The sequence below is a fragment of the Platichthys flesus genome, chromosome 1 (genome assembly GCF_949316205.1).
Source record: "Platichthys flesus chromosome 1, fPlaFle2.1, whole genome shotgun sequence".
Lineage (NCBI taxonomy): Eukaryota > Metazoa > Chordata > Actinopteri > Pleuronectiformes > Pleuronectidae > Platichthys > Platichthys flesus.
This window is the reverse complement of record NC_084945.1, coordinates 20724579-20747899: the sequence shown is the minus strand read 5'-3', so window position 1 is coordinate 20747899 and position 23321 is coordinate 20724579. Positions and strand designations below refer to the sequence as shown.

At 40.4% G+C, this 23321-nt stretch overlaps 1 protein-coding gene across 1 annotated transcript in view; it reads right to left on the bottom strand.

Moving 5' to 3' along the window:
• The window catches only part of hcn4 (hyperpolarization activated cyclic nucleotide-gated potassium channel 4), a 73314-nt gene that overhangs the window by 11233 nt on the left and 38760 nt on the right, over positions 1 to 23321 (bottom strand). Inside the window, exons 3-6 of the mRNA XM_062393750.1 lie at positions 22608 to 22769; positions 18987 to 19205; positions 6921 to 7067; positions 6353 to 6593 (exon numbers count right to left, since the gene is read on the bottom strand). Of these exons, the coding sequence (XP_062249734.1) occupies positions 6353 to 6593; positions 6921 to 7067; positions 18987 to 19205; positions 22608 to 22769 (769 nt within the window). The remainder of the gene's footprint in view (positions 1 to 6352; positions 6594 to 6920; positions 7068 to 18986; positions 19206 to 22607; positions 22770 to 23321) is intronic.

The following is a 23321-nucleotide window of genomic DNA, read 5'->3' as shown; positions in this document are numbered from 1 at the left end:
AAACTGGAGTAGACTGCTAAGTATATAATTGGGTAAATAATTCATGTTGTCTATGAATGAATGAGCATACGGTACATGAGTTTGCCGAGATGTTGATGAGCCGTACGCACGCCATTTGCTCTACTGTAAACCAGAGGCTGCTGACGATGACCATGCTTGACAAAAATGAACAACTGGACAGCTTCAGCTCCTTGTTCTCGTTACACCGTCAGAAGTACGCCCCTCACCCATACAAGGACTCAACACTGCAGAGGTCTGCTTCCTGGCACATTAATAAAAACACAGACATTTTAAAAATACTAATTGCTTTCGACCTTCTGCATGCTGATCCTGAAAAGCACACTGAGATCCACATGTGCCACAACCCCCCTTGCTGATCCTGCACCAATTAATTTCATGAATGACTAACTCGTGTTTGGTTATAAACTCCCAGTGGCTCCAGGCCTACGTCACTGGCCCCCACCCATACACCCCCAGTGGAGTGCCACTGCCAGAGATAATCACAGGATAATGGAGTCAAAAGCCTTGTGCTTATAATGCACAGGAGGGGAGAATAATTACAAGTCAAAAGATTACAATTAAAGCAACCAAGGCTTTCTCTGATCCAAAATCTGTTCTACACTACACGTGTTTACGCATGGAGAAAAAAGGTCAGATGTGGATGCATTCCTGGTTATGTATTGAAATGCATTAGGGGTGTGAAAATTGGTGAAATAAATATAATATATTTCACTATATATCAGAAATATCCGTCCACTAAATGTGGCAGTTTTTTTTCTTTTTTTTTTTTTTTTTTTTATAAATCTGTTTATTGAAACTCATCACATCATGTTACATGACCTTTACAAATAGATGCATGTTTTTTGTTTTTTTTTGCCAAATAAACAAACATACAAACAAACAAACCAACAAGTAGAAAACATACAAAACATTATCCCACCCCCCACCCCAGTTGGTCTTCCCTTTTCAAACAGAATATCATCAACCACCTCACACTTGTACATTAACATCCATGTGAGAGCACAGCTGGACAAAAAACAAAACATAATGTGTTGTTCACCCCTACACCATAGGAGTTGTAGCTACATTATCGAAATATGAGATAAGAGGTTGCCATATAGTAAAGAATTTCTCCGTTGACCCTCGAATGAAAATTTGATTTTTTCTAATTTAAGGAATGACATTAGGTCAGTCTGCCATGATTGTTCTGCCGGCGGTTTGGGCAGTTTCCAGTGTAGAAGGATACGCCTGCGGACAATCAGAGAGGCAAATGCTAAAACATTTAATTTCTGCTTACTGAATTCTGAATAATTTGAGGGAACTCCAAAAATAGCAGTGAGCGGGCAGGGAGTGATAACTACACCCAGAACATCCGACATGATCTTGAAAAAGCTCTTCCAGAGCCCTGTTAGCTTCGAGCATGACCAGAAAGTATGGGCTAAGTCAGCTGGAACAAAGGCACATCTATTGCAAGCTTCACTACTGCCAGGAAAAATCTTAGCTAGTTTTGCTTTGCTAAAGTGCATTCTATGCAGTACTTTGAATTGTATTAAGTTAAGACGGGCACAGGATGAGGAGCTATTCACTCGTAATTTTGCTCTCTCCCACCAAGGATCCTGAAGTTGGATTCCTAGCTCTTTTTCCCACCCCTATTTTGCTGTGATCTGTGGAGAGGGGTTAGCCTGGAGAATACCTGTGTACAGCTTTGATATCATTTTTATCCAAGTTTTAGGTTTGTCAAGAATTTTAGGTAAATCTGCCGGTAAATGTGGAAATGTACTGCAATAATCTTTAATAAAACTGCGAACTTGGAGGTAACGAAAGAAGTTGGTCCAGGGCAAGTCATGCTTATGGGACAGACTCTCAAAGTCGACAAATGTACCATTTAAAAACAGGTCTTGAAATGATATGATACCTTTCTCCTTCCAAAGTGTAAATGCGGAGTCAAGTTTAGAAGGTAAAAAAATATGATTATTGCATAACGGACCTAGGAGGACAAGATTGTTTAGCTTGAGATGTTTACGAAACTGTGTCCATATTTTCAAGGTTGACAAGATTAAAGGATTTGAGGTATAATTTGAGACTGAGAATGGCAAAGGGGAGCATGTCAGAGCCACAAGTGAAGAGGTGTGGCAGGAGAGGGACTCCATTTTACACCAATCCAACTCACTCTCGTACCACCAGCTGAGTATCTTTTGTATATTTGCTGCCCAGTAATATAACATAAAGTTAGGTAGACCCAGCCCACCCTCCTGCCTCGCTGTCTGTAGGGTGCTTTTATTAGTCCTGGCTACCCTGCCCGCCCACACAAATGAAAGAATAACTTGATCAAGTTTTTTAAAGAATGTTTTTGTCAGGAAGAGAGGTAAACATTGGAAAAAAAAACAAAAATCTCGGTAGGATATTCATCTTTATGCATTGCACTCTGCCTGCTAATGACAGCGGCAACTTGGACCACTTCTGTAGGTCAGTTTTGACTTTATCTACTAATTTGTCAATGTTATTTTTATGCAATCCCTTAAAAGAGTGGGTGATGTTGATCCCTAGATATTGAAAACTTTCTGGAGAGAAATTAAAAGGAATTTGTCCCTGCGTGAGTGTTTTGGCTTTTGAGTTAATTGGGAAACAGACAGTTTTTTGGAGGTTGATTTTGTAACCTGAAAATGCACCAAAATCATCTAGTATCTGTATTAGATTTTTGGCACACGAAACAGGGTCTTTTATGTAAATTAATAGATCATCTGCATACAGGGAGACACGGTGTTAAATTTTTTCCCGTTTAACACCTTGCAGATGTGCGGAAGATCTCAACCGGATGGCTAGCGGCTCAATAGCAAGAGCAAAAAGTAACGGCGACAGCGGGCAGCCTTGACGGGTACCACGGGACAAAGGAAAATATGATGAATACTGTCTATTCGTGTTAACACGGGCAAGGGGTAGTTTATAAAGAAGGCGTGTCCATGCAATAAAGTCTTCTCCGAATCCAAATTTTCCTAGTTCCTTAAATAAGTACTCCCATTCCACCCTGTCAAAGGCTTTTTCCGCATCCAATGAGAGCACTATTTCCGGCTTTATTTCGTTGGACGGGGAAGAAATAATATTTAATAGCCGTCTAACATTTGAGGATAACTGACGAGCTCTGATGAAGCCAGTTTGGTCCTCAGAGATTATTGAAGGGAGACATGTTTCCAATCTTTTCGCCAACATTTTTGCTAGTATTTTCACGTCCACATTTAAAAGTGATATTGGTCGATAGGAACTACATTCAGCAGGGTTCTTATCCTTCTTAAGAATAACGGAAATAGTCGCCTCTGTTAAAGTTTTCGGTAAAGATCCTATAGACAGGGAATGGTTAAACATATCTAGTAATAACGGGGCTAGTTGAGTGGAGAATTTTTTGTAAAATTCAGACGGCAGCCCGTCAGGACCTGGCGTTTTAGAATTATTCATTTGTCTAATGCTGCTAAGTATTTCCTCTACAGTTATCGGCTGATTTAGTGATAACCGTGTTGCTGCATCTATAGTAGGTATTTCCAGGCTATCAAAAAAATTATTCATGTTCAAGTTTGTTGGAGGGGGCTCAGAAGTGTATAGATTGGAATAAAATAACTTAAAAGCTGCATTGATCTCCTGAGGAGATGTTGTAAGACCAGTTGACTGAGTGTTGATTTGGGGGATGTGTCGTGATGCTGCTTGATGTTTGAGCTGGAGAGCCAGCAGCCGGCTAGCCTTGTCGCCATACTCATACCACCTGCCTTTAGATCTTAGTATAGTATATTCAGCCTTTCCCGTCGAAGAGAGATCAAACTGAGTTTGGAGGTTAACTTTTCGTTGGTACAGCTCTGGAGTGGGATTTATTGCATATTGCCTATCACATTCAGATTATTTATCCATTAGGTTAGTTTGCTTCTTTTTGTGCAGCTTATTAGAATGAGACGAATAAGAAATGATTTGTCCTCTGATTGTAGCTTTGAGGCTTTCCCAAAGTAGCGATGAACTAACCTCTTCTGAGCGGTTAAAACGCTTTTTAACCGCTCAGAAGAGCTTCTTCCATCTTTCAATAGCTTCTTCCATTGAAGAGCAAAAAGCATCACTGGACAACAGCGATGCATTGAGTCTCCATTGTGGAGTTCCTGCCGAGGGGGAATCAAATCTGAAATCTAGTAAGATCGGGGAGTGGTCAGATATGACTATCGCTGAGTATTCAATAACATGTACAGATGGTAATAGTACTTTATCAATAAAAAAATAATCTATCCTTGAGTAGACATGGTGCACGTGAGAATAAAAGGAATATACTCTAGTATCTTTATGTAAGGATCTCCAGGGGTCGGCAGATTTTTTTCATCACAATAAATAAATGTCAAGGAAAATGTTGATAAATGCTCTATTGCGCAATGTTAAGAAGGTGAAAACAAAATCCTGCATCCACCCCTGATCAAGATCCACCAAAATTGTATTGGTTCATCCCTGACCAAAATTGTATTGGTTCACATCCCTGACCTTAACCCAATCCTTCCACCAAGTTCCATGGTCATCTGCTCACGGACAGGGGTGAAAACATAACCTCCATGCTGAAGGTAATGACAAGTGTAGTTACATGAGTAAAGTAATGACTGTTCAACAGGCTGCACCACAAACTCCAACCCCACCCCTGCAGGGCGGGTTTGGGGTTTGGTTTTCCAGAAATTTTTATCACTGATTTGATTTCGGTTTCAGAATCTTTAAACCGTTAACTTTGAGCATATTAATTTCAAAATAGACTCATTGAATTAATGAGTATGAGCAGGGCTTATTTAAGTGGCAACATTGGTTGTTGGTGTGGAGCTATGGACGTCAGGTCATGCTCATTGAGGATATATTTTAGGGATGTCGAGGTTGAAAAATGTATGCTGCTGATCAAAATCCAAAGTTTAGCCAAACAGAGCTTTTTTAATTGCTCCAACTGTAGTTGAGGCATTTTGTCTGCAGACATGTTGGGTTGTGAACTCTCTGTAATCATTATCGCATGGAAGTTGTTAATGTTACTTTACTTTCAATGTGACATTGTGCAATGGTAGACAACTTAGGCAGTTCTTTTTCACAACTGAATATTCATTTTCACAATTAAATGTGTTTTTTAATTATAATTTGATTAAATAACCAAATTCATTGACAGCCCTGGATGGCCTTGCCACCTAAAGACACACTCCAGTCTATTTGAGTGGCAGAACATCAAGCCTATGAGCTCACTCCAAACTCTGATTGAATCTTGAGCACTGCCTCGCTGAGATGGGACCTTGGAGGGAACATTTTTGGAGAACGAGGTCCTGGAGCGAGATGGGGTCATGTTGTCAAAAATGTTGACTATTTTTAGCATGTGTGGAGATAGATTGGCTGCCATCTTTTCATTATTTCTGTGGAAACCCCCCTCTGACCCCTCTGGAAGAGAAGGACTTGAGCAGGCAAGGCATAATTAAACTCTCAGGAAGGTCATGTGCTGTTGAATGCTTTGCTACCATTTCTCTTTACTTCACAGTGTCATCTAAAAGGATACTGGACACACTCATTTCATTTTGGTGAATGCAGTATTGCAAAATGTTTCATAAGCTCTGCGGTTGACAAATTCTCTGACCCTGATTAATAATGTAGCATGAGTTAAATTAGTTTAGACTTATACATTCTTATAGTATGTAATTTCACAGCTTTCCGACACATTTGAACACACATTTCTTGTTTTCTCACTACAGCAAATGCTATGCTCCTAATTTGAATTTGTCCTACATTCACCAGACAGACCACGATGTGAATTAAGGGAAAGGTCTTGCATAAACCATGAAGCTGAATTTTAAGGGAAGTGACAGAGCTCTGCATAACATACAACTTCAAGCTCATGACGATATCAGAGCAAGAATAGAATCATCTGATGCTGTTGCCTCACAAAGTAAAATTACATGCCATATCATTACAGAAGAACCAGTATTACCAGTATTTCTCAATCTTGGCCCAGTCTTTATAACTGTGGGTCTGTTATGTGTAAGAAATGTCATCAACACCCCCACACTGTGAATCCTCAGGAGGATATCCTGCTGGTTTCTCACATGGGCCAGACATTTTCCACAGTTTTTTATTTGGAGGCTTGCGCGAGAAACTCCCCAGAGAACATTTGTGTTATCACATACAACCCCTCCAGATTATGTCATGAGATTATCCAGAATTCAATATATATCTGAAAGCACCTTCACACACTCACATTATAAACATAGGGCCTAGGTACTAAAACTACCAGAATTCCCCTTACCAGATGCAAGGTACACAGGAAGATGTGTGTGTCCTTTGAGTTTGTGTATCAGATGCAGTTAGCTCGTCTTACCTCCGAAGTAGCAGCCGTCAGACAGCTTGGTCTCTTTAGTGCCTTTGGTGAGGACACCGACAACCCCGTGTTGGATAAAGTACATCTTCTTGCCGATGGTGCCCTCCCTGATGATGTAATCCCTGGGCTGGAACACCTCGAATTTCAGTTTGGTGAGCATGGAGGTGACAAAGTTGGGGTCGGCGTTTGCAAATAGAGGCATTGACGCCACCAGCTTTCGACAGTTGAAGTTGATGATTTCCTGTGTGAGCATGCCAAGAAAAAAAATATGAAAAAAGCTGTTGGTAAGACCAGCAGAAAAGAGCTGGAGCTTTACAAATGAACTGTCATAGTTTCAGACTAGAGAGATAATGGAGTGACAACATGGAAACGGATCGCACATCATACATTTTTTTTTAAGCTTCTCTCAGTTTTACTCTTGTTTAGATTTGGCCTCAAACGAAAAAAAAATGTTTATGTGAATGTGAACTGAACTGAGGGGAATGTCAGGAAGCACGCAGGCTTTCGAATGCATCATGGCCACGCGCACAGCAGATACAGACTCAAGACAAGAATAGTCATATCCCACCTCTCTGAGAGGCTCATTCAGCTCTCCCAGGATGCTCTCCTCGTCGAACATCTTGCCCTGGTAACGGTGCTCGTAGTAGTCGTGGATTCTCTGCCTCATATCTGCCGGTAGTTTATGGAAGGACATGTACTGCTCCACCTGTTTGTACTGGAGGGACACAGAGACACACAGTATTGAGGTTACTAACAGGCCGTGGCGCTGTAGCACAAATACACGGCCACAGAGAACAGCTGGCACTGAGGTCAAACACACAAGGAAATGGAGATGGGTGCATGTCTGAAGACCTCTCCACACCTGCAAGTCTGAAGGTTCATGACATTGTTTATATTTGATCTGTGATTTTTGGTTTAAAGACTTAACAAAGACTTTTGAATAACCTGCATCCTGTCGTCATCACCTATGTGGGCAATGTCTATCTATACTTGACAATGAATGGTTTGTAGATGGGCGAGCAACTGACGTCAGTGTGTTGTCAGTTCAGCTATTGTATTCACTTACTTTTTTAAACAGAGTTCTGTTATGTGAAAAATGTACATACAACACTGTCTCTACATGTAGTGTGGACAGAACGTCATTTCAAGGAAGAACCAGACAGGATATGTGTGCTGGTATGTTTCCTTGCGAAATAACATGTAATAAGAAAGATTGTTGTTTTTCAACACCAGGGAATGAAAAGAGTTGACAGTTATTAAACCTTTAGATAATTTACATTCCTATATGTCTATTATTGTAACATATCAATCACACAGCTCCTAGCATGTTTGTTCTGAGGCGACGGTAAGTGGAAAAAATATTATGTTATAATGTGAGAGCTGTGTGAATGCATGTATCGACCTGTGTGTGTGTCTTCATACAGAAGGTTTGACATCATAAATGAAACCAAATAATACTTAAATTGAAAAAATATAACAGGATACAGGAAAGGATACAAAATATGCACTTCAGGTGCTATACAGGATTACTCTGAGATTTTCTTTAAAATGTTTACTGAAATCATTCATATTTGCATAATATAATCGAGAAATATAATATCCACGCTGTGTTCACATGAACGTGTCAAATAAGGAGAGCTGCCTCATACGTTGTCACACTGTTTTCTGTGAGAGCAGGAAGGCTGTCACACTTCCTGTGAATCATGGGATGTGTATGGAGCTGGACAGAAACACATACCAGAGTTGAAATCCTGTGCTATAAAATATCCAGAGGTGAGGGTTAAGATCACGTCTGGTCATGTCCCCTCTGGTAATCACGTTTTTTAGTGCATTGTTAGAATCTAAAAAATATTTATTATATTTATATTGGACGGGCTATACTGCAAAAGTATATAATATAAATAACACATGCACATACATGCAATACAACAAATTTAGCAGATAGGGTTAGATTATATTATACTGTATGTCCAACACTGAGAAATGACTCAGATGTGGAAAGCAGCTTTAAGATATACACTTGGGTGAGAGTTTCAGTTTTTATCCCCCACAATCCTCTTGGCATAAAAGTGAGCATTTACTGATCTGATGATGAAATAAAACCTTCCACAGAGAACAGCTGTTGCTCCTCTATTCCAAGAGACGAAAACTCCAGAAAAACTTATGCGGACGTCCATTTCAGTGTTTAAGTGAAAATGGTGCGTTTGTGTGTGTGATACCAGAGTGAAGATGACAGGTGTAATCCACATATTGCATCTTATCTAATGTCTTTATGTCTCCTGCATTAGACATTCTAGGGGGTTCTGTTTCAAAGGCATGGAATTATCATCTCCCTCAGAATGTTTTTTCTTTTTTTTTAAAGAATCATGAAAGAAAGGAAAGTAATATTGTCATAACATCTAGTAGAACCATTTATCCTAAGCTTTACAGCATGTTACTATTTGATTCTCCAAGAATGAAAGAGCATTTGTCAAAGGAACAAACGCATGATAATTTCTTTTATATTGTGATGAGTACAACTGCACTGCTTAGAGTAGATCAGTTTCTCATTGAAGGCATTTCATTTTTGCTAATTACTGATGAGTCTCAGAGGAGGGGCTGATTGAGACGGTGCTCTCCTGATGCTGTGATGAGCTGATAACACCCACTGTTACAGGAAATCATCGTATTGTGGCACAGCCGCCATCAAGCCACATCCAGGAAGATCCCTGCTACCCTGTTCTGCTCGGCTAAATCAAATCACAGTCATCATTAAGGAGGTTATCATTCCACCATCAGCCTCCCTCACTGCTCTCTAACAACCAGGGGGGTCAGTATGCAGGGGGGGAGGCTGCTCAAGATTTAAAAGAAGCCAAGGAAACCCATGCAATTCTATCTTCTGTCTTTCCTTGGGTTCACTATTTTTGGAAGAGCAACCATTTAACAAGGTGCTTAGCATGAGTTAGAACATTAACACATTATACCAACCACCAGCTCTAAAGCTCCGGCAACAGAGCACTCGCCAGGCAATTAGTTGAGTCTGGCAACCGCCAAGTGCCAGCAAGACTCCATGAAGTGACTGTGCCTTGCCAAAAAAATAGTGTTGTTTTTCCACAACAGGATATAATTTGTTTACTAGAACCTCATCCAAGGCCCAACCGTAACCTTATGAAACCACATTTAAATTCAGGGGATCCAGATTTTTATTTGGATCTACACAAAATTGCACACAAATATTAGTCCGCTAAACATGTCAATGAATTATTCTCTGAGAACTAAATTGCTGAAAAAATCTCACTGTTGAAGACTTTTGAAAAATTCAAGGGAGTTTTCCCTGACTCATACTGCATCCTTTCACCAATTTTGAGGGAAATCTGTTAAGCTGTATTGATATAACAAAGAAACCAACCAACATACAAATGGACAGGGCTGAAAAAAAGAAATTCCCTGAAGGAAGTCATAAGTTAGGTTGTTAGTAAAAGCTTTTGCTAACGCTGGATACAGCCAGACTAGCTGCGTAGCTTGTTGCTAGACTGGAACAACAAGTATCAAGTATCCTAATCATAAAAGCTACCATATAGATATAATATAACCCATCCCAAACCACAACATAGTATGAGACTAAATAAATAAGGGGTATTGATATAATTTTTTCAGATTGAGTAAGGGAACATATACATTTTTTTTTTTTTTCCTTTTATATACTTGAATCTCGACTTCATTACTTTAAGTTGCAGTAATAGTATGTCATACTTACTCATAAAAGTGTATATGTGAAATGAAAGTGTTGGATTAAATCTTGGTTTTTACTTTGCAGTCAATTTTGATGCATAAAATGATGAATGTTTGTGATATTTCAGTTTTTCATGTGTTGTAAAGCTTGATGCACAAACTGGTGACCTTTCAAGGTTAAACTGCACCTTAACAACCTTACATTAACTTAGTGTCTTTTAAGTACATTACAGTGGAGAGTTTTACTATTTTGTGTATGTAAGTTAGCCCATTGGCTTTCAGCCCACTGAACTCTTTAGCGTTGTCCACGATAGATATTAAATTAAAAAAATCCTTCCTCTCTCTTCTCAGTTTTCATCCCTCGCTCACGTATCCATTCTCTGGTGTGTTTCCCATTCATACCATTTTTTTCTTCTCCGTCCCCCTGCTCTTTTATCATGCTTTTTTCTCTCCCAATTCCCCTCTCTCTCATGCAGCTCTCTAAGCAGATGCACATTTTTTTTCAAAATAATAGATGAATAATTCATTCCCTGGCAGAGATGTCAGCCACTTAATTATACTTTCTAAATATTTATTTTTGTCCAATGTTCTCAGTTTCCTTCTCCCGAACTTTGCACCGCATGGTCAAAAGATAGGGCTTATATAATGAGGCTCACTCAACTCTAAAATATTTGAACTCAAAACTGTAACCATAAAACAGGAACATTTTGAACACTGGCGACAGCCGTCTCCTTATATTCTGAAGTATGTATAATGCTACATTAAGACAGGTGGTTTTGTTACAATTATACCAGCCAATAGCCAAGTCCTAGAAATTGCCTTTGCTGTGTGAAATGGAGTCAAGGTGGCTAGCTTTCCTCCAGGGATCAGAATGTCAGTCAGTCTGAACTTTTGGAGAAGCTGCCATGAGATTTGATAGAGGCATCAATTTTCCACACACTGTGAATTGTATTGATCCTAACCTCGTTCCACCAGATTTGTTTTTTGTGAGGTTCAAACTGTCTTGTACTTTCTTTTATGACCAGATCTCGGCGAAATGAACAATGTCCTAATACATTTGACTTTAGTGTGAATAGTATAGGGTATAGTGTGAGTACAAGCTAAACTAAAATGGAGAACATAGTAAACCAATCAGCATCTAAGCATCGCCATTGTGAGCATGACGTTCAGCTCAAATCTCTGCTGTAGCTAATTACAGTCTCTGCTATCAAGGCTGTGGACTCTGTCTTGTTATCACTGCATACTTCCTACCGGCAATAATTGTTGGAAAGAATGGCATTAACACACTGTAAACTTACACATTAACGTTACACTTTTTGTATACATTCTGTTACTTCAATGGTCATGTATGGGAATCATACAGGGAAGAAAAGAAAGTTTTTCGTTAGCTGTCATTGTACCTTTTCCTGCCAATGCTTTAAATAGTATCTATCATTATCAATATTTTAGTGGTGTATTCTTTATGATGCTATCAATAACTAGGCCATGGGTAGATTAAGAGAGTTTTAAAGGTTAATTGTCACAATTATAGACTGAATATAAAGATTGACAACATGACAGCTCCCCTAAAACTGTTAGTGGATGGGAGATGGATTAAACTAAAAGGCAAACGAACAAGTCAAATACATCTTTCTCAAAGATGATTCCTGTCATTTTAGGTATCTCCTATCACACTGATGTATGTTAATTTCATGATTGACAGCTGAGACTGACTAGCGATAGGTCAAGCATGTGTATCCGAGAGACCGAGATAAGCAGCTCTATGCCCTGATTCCTTCTGTGCAGACTGGCTTCAAATACACAAGATGACAGCATTCATATCTGGGATTGTTTGGCTTAATGTCTGGAAAGACGGAGGAGGTGGAAACGAGTCATCCATCTTTATAAACAGTACAGTCCTTGGTAATTCTGGTTGACCCTAGCTTAAGCAAGGGGATTTCCTTTTGTAAGAAGAACACATTTTTATGATACATTAAATAGACATTCATTGACCCTGGCTGCACTTTGGATTTGGTTTTGGTGGTGCATTCATAGAGCGGTATAGAGTCCCTCTGGGGCACGTCAACAGGCCTTATGTCAGCAGTAAAAGTTGTGTGGCAGACAGAGAGGAAAAGGGAACGTAACAGGGTTTACATTAATGCCATCAGTCAGGTCCCCACTAATGAGAACGGCTGTTACTGTAAGGCAGAATCTGACTTAAGCTACTCAACTTGTTGACAGCTGTGTCCTTTGGTTGATAGTACAGGGGGAAATCATGACTTAGCCCCCACAAGGCGCTGCCAAGTTGTCGCTATTGTGAAAGAGACCTACTTCTTTTATATCATAGGGGCTTGTGAGGCCTTGATTGTTGCAGGCACCATTAATACATCTCTGTCCCTCTTAGGGAGTCTCCCTCCGATGACTACTCACTGTATTTACACAGGTCTTGATTGGAGGTTTGAAGTGGGGGAACAAAAGGTCTCTAGAGCCTCTTCACCCTCATATAATCAGCCTTGGGCTACTTATTAACTATTCCCCAAAGAGCTGTGTTTAATTGCTAAGTGTTAATTGGAGATTCAAAGGAGAGGGGGTGCAGAGCCCCATCGCCATTTCCTCCTAAAGCCATTAGCGAGTGGCATGCCACAACATGCTGCTTATATGCAGGTCCCTCCTGGGCAACTCTGATTTCATCACCGGCAACGAACAACAACAGAGCTCTCCTTGGTTATCCCACCTTGGATGATATTAACAGCATACTGTTTTAAAAAAAAGAAAGAAAAATGAGATGAGAATTCCTCAAAAGGATCTGCGAGTTTTCTACAAAGTATGTGAGACAACATTGATCGCACATCAACTACAAATGAATGAGATTATCTCTTTTGTTTTCTTTTGGCGTACAGCAGGCTGGAGTGGCAGGCGGCGTAGCCATCTTGTGGCCCCAATCTGGGGTAAATGTAATTCTCTTCCTGTGATAATGGTTCTTAACATGCCTGAGCCAAGAGAGGAGGTGGGGGTTGGGGTCCTCTGGGGGGATTTGAATAATGATTAACCAATTCCAGCTCACAATGTTTTAGATCATCTTGTAGAGAGAACTGCTCACTGGGTAATGTTTTAAAATGTGTGGATGAGAGAATCCAACAGATTAACAGAGTTATTCAGAGGTCTATACCACACTAACATATCCTACAGTAGTGCATATCCTTCTGTTAGCCTTCAGGAGTGACACTCTGATCCTGTAGAGCGGGTCACAGTTTATCATACCAAAATTTAAAAAATAATATAGGAAAAGAATAGTCTTCAATTATATTTGACAAATCGATATTGAGTGCAAAAAGAATGTCAGTATCAAAAAAGTCACTGTACAGAACAGTTAAGTTATAGGTATCATGCATGAAATGCCAAACAATAAATGGTCTCAAATTTTTAAATGGATAGTTTTACAGCTTTTTCTATCTAAATAAATATCCCTGGGTGTATGTGGATCGCATATCTCCAGAACCGGTTCTCTTATCGGCTTCACACTTGGCTTATCTATTGTTAAGGGTCCATAGAAATTGTGTCAAATTTGATGTGATTTGTACACCTGACATGTTCAATATTAATTTACTATATAATATAATGTAAGATTTAAAGAAAAAACAGGAGTCCATCGATCTGTAACAGCAGGAGCTGAGACTAACCAATGTAACTGACGTTGTGAATCACACCAACAGCAGAGCCTTCACTACAACGCCAATGACAACTCATTCTCCAGTTTGGGGTTCTGTGTACTCACACTCTTCACTGAACATCGAATAAACAGGTGACCAGCTCTTTGTGCTGCAGTGGTGTTGCAGCTTCATGGTTCTGTGGGTTCTGAGTCGTGCAGCTGGTCTTTACCTGTTGCCGCTCGATCGCTGTAGGCCACTTGTATAGTTTCGGAAAGAAAGCTGCAACCAGTATTAACACAGCCCACTTCAAACAGGGCTGTTTTAAAACAAGAACAGACGTCTGTTCTAAATTGAGTAAATGGGTTGTGAATTGATGTTTGGACTATAATATGAAATGAACATTTCATTTTGGGATATCAGGGTATCAACATCATAGGATTACAGCACTCTGTAACTAGCACCACATGAGTAGAGGAGTTGCTATTCCAGTCATGTTTCCAATCTGACATGGACCCCACCTAAGCAATGCAATCTATAAAGCTATGCAATCAGATTCACCAGCAACAAAACTGAGTTGCAAACAGGCAGAAAGTGCACATGCATTATTATTATTCTGCATCAGCCTGCTCTGTTTACACAGAGCGAAAAAACATCAAGACTGTAATATTTATTTTTAGCCGAGTGAAAATTAATCTAATAAAGCTATTTTTCATCTCAGAGGCGGCCATATTTCAACGTCGAGTATTTAATGTGATTGCTGGGCTCTCCACTTTGTGTAACAGTAAGCGGGCTGCCTGATTCCCATTTAAGAGAGTATTTAAGACCGCTTGCTAGCTTCTGACAGACCAGGCATTTATCACATGGTGCCACATTGTAATAGAATTCTATTCAGAAAAGATTATACCCGCGCTTTCTGATGATAATTTTACCATCTTTGAGAGCAGAGCCTTTTTTTCTTTCCTCCTTTGCTCTGTGCCGACAGTACACTTCTAAGATCTTTACATAGCTTGGTTTCCTTCATCAGAGCCCTTTCAGAGGGGTTCCACTGATTTGTTTTATGTTTAAATGTAACTATTACCTGGATGTCCCCTCTTTATGCCAGCTGGACAGATGGCCTCACGTGTTGGCCCCACAGCCATGTGTATGAAGGTTGCATATCCTACTTTCTACAGCTCATTTACAGTTGATGAATGCTCAGCCATTTGTCGGGCAGATAATTGTAGCGTTGGTGATGCTTGGCACAACACTGACCTGATTTTTTGACTTCTTTCTCCAACTAACCGGTGGTCCATAAACACTGCCCAACACATAATGATCAATACTTTTCTTAAATAGGTCATATCTATTTTCATAGCTGCACAAATTCATTCATTCAACCATCCTAAAGCCCATTTGCTTCTGCATCACAGCTACATTCATGCTTCCACGTCTAAGCTACGTTGTAGGTACGGGCTGCAACTACACCGACGGAAAGCTAGTGGCGGCAGAGTTTCTCAGCTGATGTTTAGTGTCTTCACAGTAGACACATCCAGGACACATTTTAATGCCAGGTGTGAACAGATGAACACAGCGCTGACCTCTTGTGATCTCTCAGGACGGATGTTAATACCAAGTCTGAACAGGGCCTGAGTTGTCATGGATTAGGTGTTTAGCTATGAGCACGCTCTCCAATGTCACATAGAACACAGCGTTAACACAATAACCGGTCTACTGCAGCATTATCCAGCTCCATGCTGGTCACTATTCATTTTCATCGCTACTCCATCCAGAATTGAATTTGATAAATATTGTGTTATAAGCAAGATTGTCTTAACACATATCAGTGATTTGTGGAGCTAAACAGAAGAGTAAATTACCATTCATGCCAGTTTGCAGACTGCTGCTGTATGTTAATGATGCAGATTAGCATCTCTGGAATATCAACACAGGCGCATTTGGCTTCCGAATACAAAAACTCCAAACTGAAAACTACAGGCATAATTTATCTGAGCCAACGGGCAACAGAAAAGAAGGTGGTGGCATTTTGAGCATTTTAATAATGAGTCAAATGTCACATTGTTTCCTATTTCACAGTCTGTAAACTGCAACATCAGTTCATATGTTGACTCAGCACTCCAAACACTCTGAGGTTGTTTAGAAACCAACCAAGGCAGTGACAAACTGTGGCGGAGTAGTTTGTATGAGTCAGTGCTCATAAACATATTTATACTCTAAAAAAACTATATGAGATAGTTCGAGATTTAATTAAATCAAAAAAGCTTAAAACATATTTTAAGAAAACCATAGCTCAAACTCAATAATGTTGTTTTATTATTATGTTGAGTTTAAGTTTTTTATTAATAGTATTTGGAGAAAAGTTATATTAGCAATGAGGCACCTGTCACATCTTCACCTGGTTTATTACTAAGTGAGACAGCATAATATCTCTCAGCCTAATGAACAGGTGTATTATACAGATTTTTTTTGTATCATCTTACTAATTTACTATGTATCTTATGACTTCCGATGCATACAGACAACGGTTATTTTTTCACCTTGGGATGTCAAATAATCTTGCAAGAATCATTTGCTGCACATGCTGTACATTAACTTGTTCCCAAAAGGAAAAAAAAAAAAAATTGTGTGGGAGTTACTGTGTGCAATTCATAATCTTTTGTGCGTGAGATAAACAAAATTATCACCTGTAGGGACGTTTGGGGCTCTTTAAAAGGTGTTATATAAATGTATAAATATATGGAGTAACACATGTGAGCTAACTCGAGCTGGAATGCTCTAATCATGTGACACGCCTCACTCTCCACAACCTCCATCATATACACCCTCACAATTTGGCGTTCTATTAAGCTGCAAAGATTTCCCATCTCTCCCTTTGCTTTTCAATGCCTCTGCTCCCCTTGGCAAGTATCGCTGTCTATTGATTCAGGCCCTCCACCACTCTGTTGGAGCCTCGACGCCAAAGTAACTATGTTCTGCTGCTGCAATAAACATTTCAAACATGAGTTGTCTGATTGAGTTGTCAGAGCTGGACACGGGCTGCAGTGACACTGGTGTCTCAGTGAGATGATTTTTATCGAGGCTGGGTCCCTGCAGACGGGAACAGCTGTCTCTGTCATGCCCCTCTGAAAACAATCACCTGTCTTCCTCAAAACACTAGAGACTCAACCATGGATTGTCCTCTTTTCGTGCATGCGGATTATGGTATCTTGTTGTCACACGACTTGTGCAAAGGCCAATGACACAAAGGTCTACGACTTTGAAAGAATTAACACTGATAAATAAATGGTTGGTATATAGTACATTACTGTCTGTCTACCACAGCCGGATGAGCACGCATTAACAGTGCAGCCAGAGAGTATCTTATCACTGAGGCATGTGGAAAGATAAATGAGGGAATCCGCAATTTAAAAAATGTAATGCAGTGTGCGGTAATAACCTTTCTGCAGGCAGGCACCACAGGAGGCTGTGGGAGCACAGGGGAGCCTGTTTAGCTGGCTGGGGGATTCTCAAGGCGCCTCAGGGGGTGATCCCGGAAACAGCAGGAAATGGCTTTGGCCGCACAGGCTGACTGGTGCTGAGACAGGCCAGCTGTTCGCCAGACTAGTCGAGAGCTTTAAGCTGAGAGTCGTTTCACTCATCTTTCATTTAATGGCTACCTAGATCACTTGCTTTTGTCACATCCCCACCTGCGTGTTTTACTTTTGGGATTTAGTTACTCACCACTGGATCTGTCAGGTGTTAAGTTATCCAGTGGTCTTTTTCATCTCTTGAAGATGTAGCAACCCACAGCCATTACGTCAGCTAATCTCTACCCTCTGCTCGTCTGCCTCCTCCTTTCTCTCTGCCCTCTTTGCTCCCGCTCTCCCTTTTTCATTCGGGTGGGGTCTCACGAGCCTCTGTCTCCTCTCCCCGGAGGCAGTGCTCTCCCGTCTCTTCCTCGCTGCAGACAGTTGGACAACGTGGCAGCCTTGCAGCTCAGCTCATTATCGCCCACACTGGGCCCACAGAGGCCATGGCACTGTGGCACATGTTACGGGCTTCATGGCCAGGCATCAGGGCTTTTCTGTCCCCGAACTGAGGAAACTGAAGCTCTTGTCTGTGTGCATATATGATAACACTGCAAAAAAAACATCCAGGCAAAGATAAGAAGGACGCCTTGCTCACTATGACCCAATTTTTTGTAATAGTACCCTCTTTGCTGTTTGTCTTCCAAACAAACAAGAAACAAGGCTGTTATTTTTAGTTTGTGAGAAGCTGACATTTTGGAGATGCACAGCCTTACCATTTATGTCACTTAGCAGATGTTCCAGAGTCCAAGAAAGACTGCTGCACATATAATATATTAAAAGAATTTGGAGAAATTGCACAATTGCACATCATCGCTACTTTTTTTGAAGTTTTCTGGAAGCCGGTGAAGGAGAACTCAGGCAGCAGCTGATGTCTAATGCAGTAGGTTTTATTATGGACTTGATGCATCAAGGAGACCAGACGGTGGAACAATATAACAACGCTAACAGAGAAACATGAGCAATTGTCACCCCAAAGTCTGAAGATGTCTCCCACAGCATCCCAGTGTATATCTCCCTCTGCTTGCGTCACCCATTCCAACAGTCCATCCATTAATGGCTAGAATTATTGTTACTCTCTTTGTTACATGTCGGTGTTTGCATCCTATTCAATAGTTAAGCCTAAAGTATGCATTCTTAAAACACATTGTGTCCTTGCATCTTGCCACTGAAATACGAAGTAGAGTTGGTGCCTTTCTGTCTAGGCATCTCAGTTAGATATGAAAGTGCCTAAGCGTAGACACTGCAATGTACTGTTGGTTGGCCCTTTATCTATAACCTGACCTTGGTTCCTGCTTGGAGAGAAGGGAGTATCTGTGGAATTAGACAGGCACTATTCTCCTGTACAGATATAATTTCATATACACTGTATACAAAATATATAGTGGCATATACAGTAATGTATGAGGATGGTAAAAAATTCCTCAATATTATATTGTACAGTTAGAAAAAAAAGGCTTTTATATAGTATAACTATCTCATTAGATATAGTATTTGTATTTCGATTATTTAGTCTAGATTTTATTTCGATTCTTATCTATTTCCTTACGACATTTCCCCATGTGCTAATACTCCCTTTTGCTGCTTAGTCAGTTTAGAATTTCAATGATGTGAGTTTGTCTAAGCATCCTTCCAAAGTACTGGCACACTTTATGGTGAAGTGCCACATTTAGCAACAAGACGAAACCCAGCATCCAACCTTACTACTACAATACAGCCATCTTGACTCACCTTCTCCTGGTACTGCCGCCGAGATGAGTCCAGCGATTGGATTAGCGCGGTGGCGTGGCCCACGAACATGGCGTAGCAGGTTGCGCCCACGATCATGCTGAGGATGGTCAGCCACACGTCTGTCATGCCCACCGGGGGGTACATGCCATACCCGATACACAGCATGTGGCTCATAGCTTTGAAAAGTGCGTAGGAGTACTGCTGTCCCCATGTGTCGTTCTGCATGAAATAGAGGAGATGGGGGTCAGATAGGGTGAACTCATCAGAACACTTCATTTTTCCATCGTGCACACTCTTTCTCTCTCATGAGAGTGAAGACGACACATTAAAAGGTCAATGAACATGCTGACAGCTCACACAAACACAAACATCCAATTACTTAAGACAAAACGAATGGCATGTGTCCACTTCAAGTCATCTTATTTCAATACGGAGCAGCTGGCAGGGCGAGGCACACTCTTCAATATGCAAACATTTGCAGAAAGCAGACATTTGGGCAGGAGCCTAAAACAGAGCCTGAGAATGGGCGGATCGAGCGTGAAACACCAGAGGCTTGCATGACAGAAAGTAGGTCAGCTATTTAGAAAAATATGATTTCTCTGTGAGTTTTCTCATTTGTAGATAGATTGCCCCCTTTCTCCTTTGGATCCCAATGGTTAGTTCATGGCAAATCAATATCAAGTCTCTCCTGGGGTGACATGTCCAAATTGCTTTCAAACTCATTTCCACAGTGGAAAAAAACCCATAGGAGAGATAGCGATTTTATTAGTGCCCTCCTGAAAAGGTAAGGAGTGATGACCTGGTGAGATAATGGGACTGCTACAGTAAGAGAAGACAAAAAACATCTCCTAATGATCCTAATCAGGGGCAGACCAACTGTGACTGAGTCTATCAATACTAACAACCTCTTTGTCTGCCAGGTAGTGTGAACACAGACACAGGGAGCTTTCCATCAGAGAGGTGCCTGCCCCCGAGGCTGGAATTAATTCAGAAAGATATATTTGTTATTCTGTCACACTGAGAAGCATTCTTCTATGTAATGCAATTAATTAGACAGTGTTTACTGTGTGAAACAAAACAAACTCCATTTTGATGTTAATGAAAGGCAACATCCCTAAACTAAACTACATTAAGAGGGCCTTGTGCAAAGAAGGGTTTTTTAAGTTTTATTTTTTATATCGGTACTGCAGATGGTTTCCTACTGTCCAACGCCTCTGTTTATTATGGAAACATGAGAAGCATAGAACAATTTATTCAAAACTACTGGAAATCATCTTGTGAGAGGGCTTTCGGTATGTGAGCCATGAGTCTCCAACGTGGTGTTTAGACCTTTATTATAAAAAAATCGAATAATTGAAATATGCATATATTTTTGGTAAAAGGCGTAGAGGTAACATTTCTTTGTGCAATATTGAAAATGTGCTATAATTCTCATGTCTGCTCTTATTTACCTATTCAGTATATACATTCATCTGTTAATTATTGTTTTTATTAATATCTTTATTATATATTTACTTTACATAGCTTTTCAACCTACTTAGGAAATCATGACGTTGTAAATTACATTTGTGAGCTGGATGCAACGTTATCTTGTTCTACTCTGAACTTGACTTGTTTATAGTCTGAATGACATAAAACAGACATTTGCATTTTGTGTAAAAAAACAAAAATATACCTCATGTTGCGGGAGTATTTAAACCTGCCTTTCTTTGCTTAATCTATTATGCAGTTTTATTTCTCAGAAAAAGCTTTTCTCGCAAATAAAATGGAAAAGATTTGGAAAGAAATCCTATCATTTAATCCAAAAGAAGACATCAAATCCAATCTTAATCCATGCATACTGTAATGTCATTTTATGATCAAGCACAGTTGTATTGCCTAACAACTCTGCCATATGTAATTTAAGATAATACTCTAGCAACTTCATGCTCAATGTATTTAGAAATCAAAGGAAACAGAAACAAAACTGTAAGAGATGACCTATGTAATGGATTTAACCATAAGGAGGTCTGAATATAAATATGATATTTGTGATTTAGTCTATATTAAAGACAAAGAGGTTGAATAAAGTAGAAAGTTGGTCAAAGAATCTGTATATTGATCAATTTTGTAGGTACCGACACTGTCCCTGATTAGGACCCCCTCTCCTCAGTGTGTATGTATACAGCTCTGCAGAAACAGGTATATAGAAAACTGACAGTAAAATTAGCTGGAGTGTGAAACATCTCAAGAGACAGTGATTTGCAACATCTGTCATTTCTTATGATTAAATATAATGGAGGCAGATTCTGTGAAACAAGTGAGCATGTCAGGGAGACAGTGAGGCATGATGAACCAAATACATCATACCTTGAGCGATGTAACTACTCATGTGACATCTGCTCTGGCACGAAGAGCTGAACAATCAACTGACTGGAAGCAACTTTAGATAAAACTCAAAGCTGGCTTCGCTAAATGTGTGGTAGTGTTGTCACGGTTTAAGGAAATGTTTACTCCGGCCTCCTAATCTGTCATGTAATATTCTGTGTGTGACTTGAATAATAAATTCAATTAAATAGTGATTTTGGTCACTTTGCAACAGTACTTACCTTCACCAAGGACATTTTTTATTTTCACCATTTTCCCAGGGAACAATTAGCTGATCTATTGTGTGAAATTGGTGCAGCTTGATTGAATTTAACAGGACTGTTGCGATCTCCGAGTGCCATTCCGGTTTAAGCGATGTGTGTATTTTCCATTAAGAGGAATGTGATAAAACGGCTATAATCCATATATGGACACAAAAAAGGAGTTTGCAATAAATCGATGTAGCGAAACCTTCTTGGTCGACACATTGCCTATAATCCTTTTCAGTCACAAACACTTTTATTGCGGCATGCAGCCATTTCAATATCGCACCGAGATGACCTGCAGAACACAAAAACTCCAAACATTGACCTATTGACAACAAATTTACATGCATAATGATTGGCAATCAGTTAGGGGAACCACTCCTTAGGTTATACATACAGTGTTTTGAGTTCTATCATTTATATTATATCCATTTATAGCAGTAAGGGCCCTTGAAGCACATAACCTGGTAATGTCTGAGATTCCTTTGTGTCTGTACTCTTGTATAACATGTTAAGTTAATATGAGGCCATCAGCTGCGGGTGATGCACAGTCACACATCAGGTGTGACACAGTCCGCTTCCATAAGCAAACAACAGAGGGCTTGTTTATGGGTCAGGCTTTAACACAGGCTCTAATCCTGCAGCTGTTAACAATACAACAAAATTAAGGCACAGCATGAGCGCTCACTGGGATTTGTCAATGTACAGCCAATATTAGACAGCAGCCGTTTGTCCTATTTAGGGAAATCAATGCTCTGTGCACTGCCTCGCTGCCTCTCTCTCGCTGCCTCTCTCTCCCTTCACAGCAGGGACCAATGTCAAAAGCCCGAAATAAATCAAAAACAATCAGCAAACGCAAACGCAGAAGAAAAATTTGTTTGATTTAGGGTTTGAAACGACAAGATACATGAGGCAATCCGTCAAGAGGGTTTTTGTACAGTCATTATAAGCTGACAGATGAGATAAGACAGGGCGTTATCTAATTCTAACAGGCAGGAGCAGCACTTACCACCATCTTATTTTTGGACACCCAGCAGTCGGGGGGGAAGTCCTGCAGCATGGGCACCAGGAACTGCAGGCAGCCGTCCCAGTGACACAGCAGCAGCATCATGCCGATCAGGTTGACGATCCTCACCATGGCGCTGGCCAGGTCATAGGTCATGTGGAAGATCTGAGGGCGTGGGAGGAAAGGGAATCAGGAAACTGGTTATGGTGGGATGACTCAACACACTGATGGTCAGAGCCCTGAAATTCCCCGAGATTGCAATGTGCACATACACACACACACACACACACACAAAGATACAACATCTTACATACGACCTCGAGGGAGATTTTCACTCCTTCACAAGCACTTCAAAGGTCTTTTTCTTTGTTCACGTCATGCACAGGGTTTGGTGGTTTAGGAATTAGATGACGACAAGCTGTGTAAACCACAGCTTTCTATATTGCACAAAGATTAGCTGGTGGATGCAGATTCTGCATCCACCAGCTAATAGGGTTAGGGTTAGGGTTAGGGTTAGCCCTAACCCTAACCCTAACCCTAACCCACGCTCCTGGGGTGGAGAGTGTTCAAAGGCTGGGTTCGTTAATCCTAATGATAAATATACTCATAAGGCGCTGCAAGGCTTCTGGGCCAGTGTACATTTTAATGGCCTCAACCATTCAAAGCCTCTTAATCCCAATGAAGACCAGAGTGTGCATCGCTAATCGCCGCACTCCT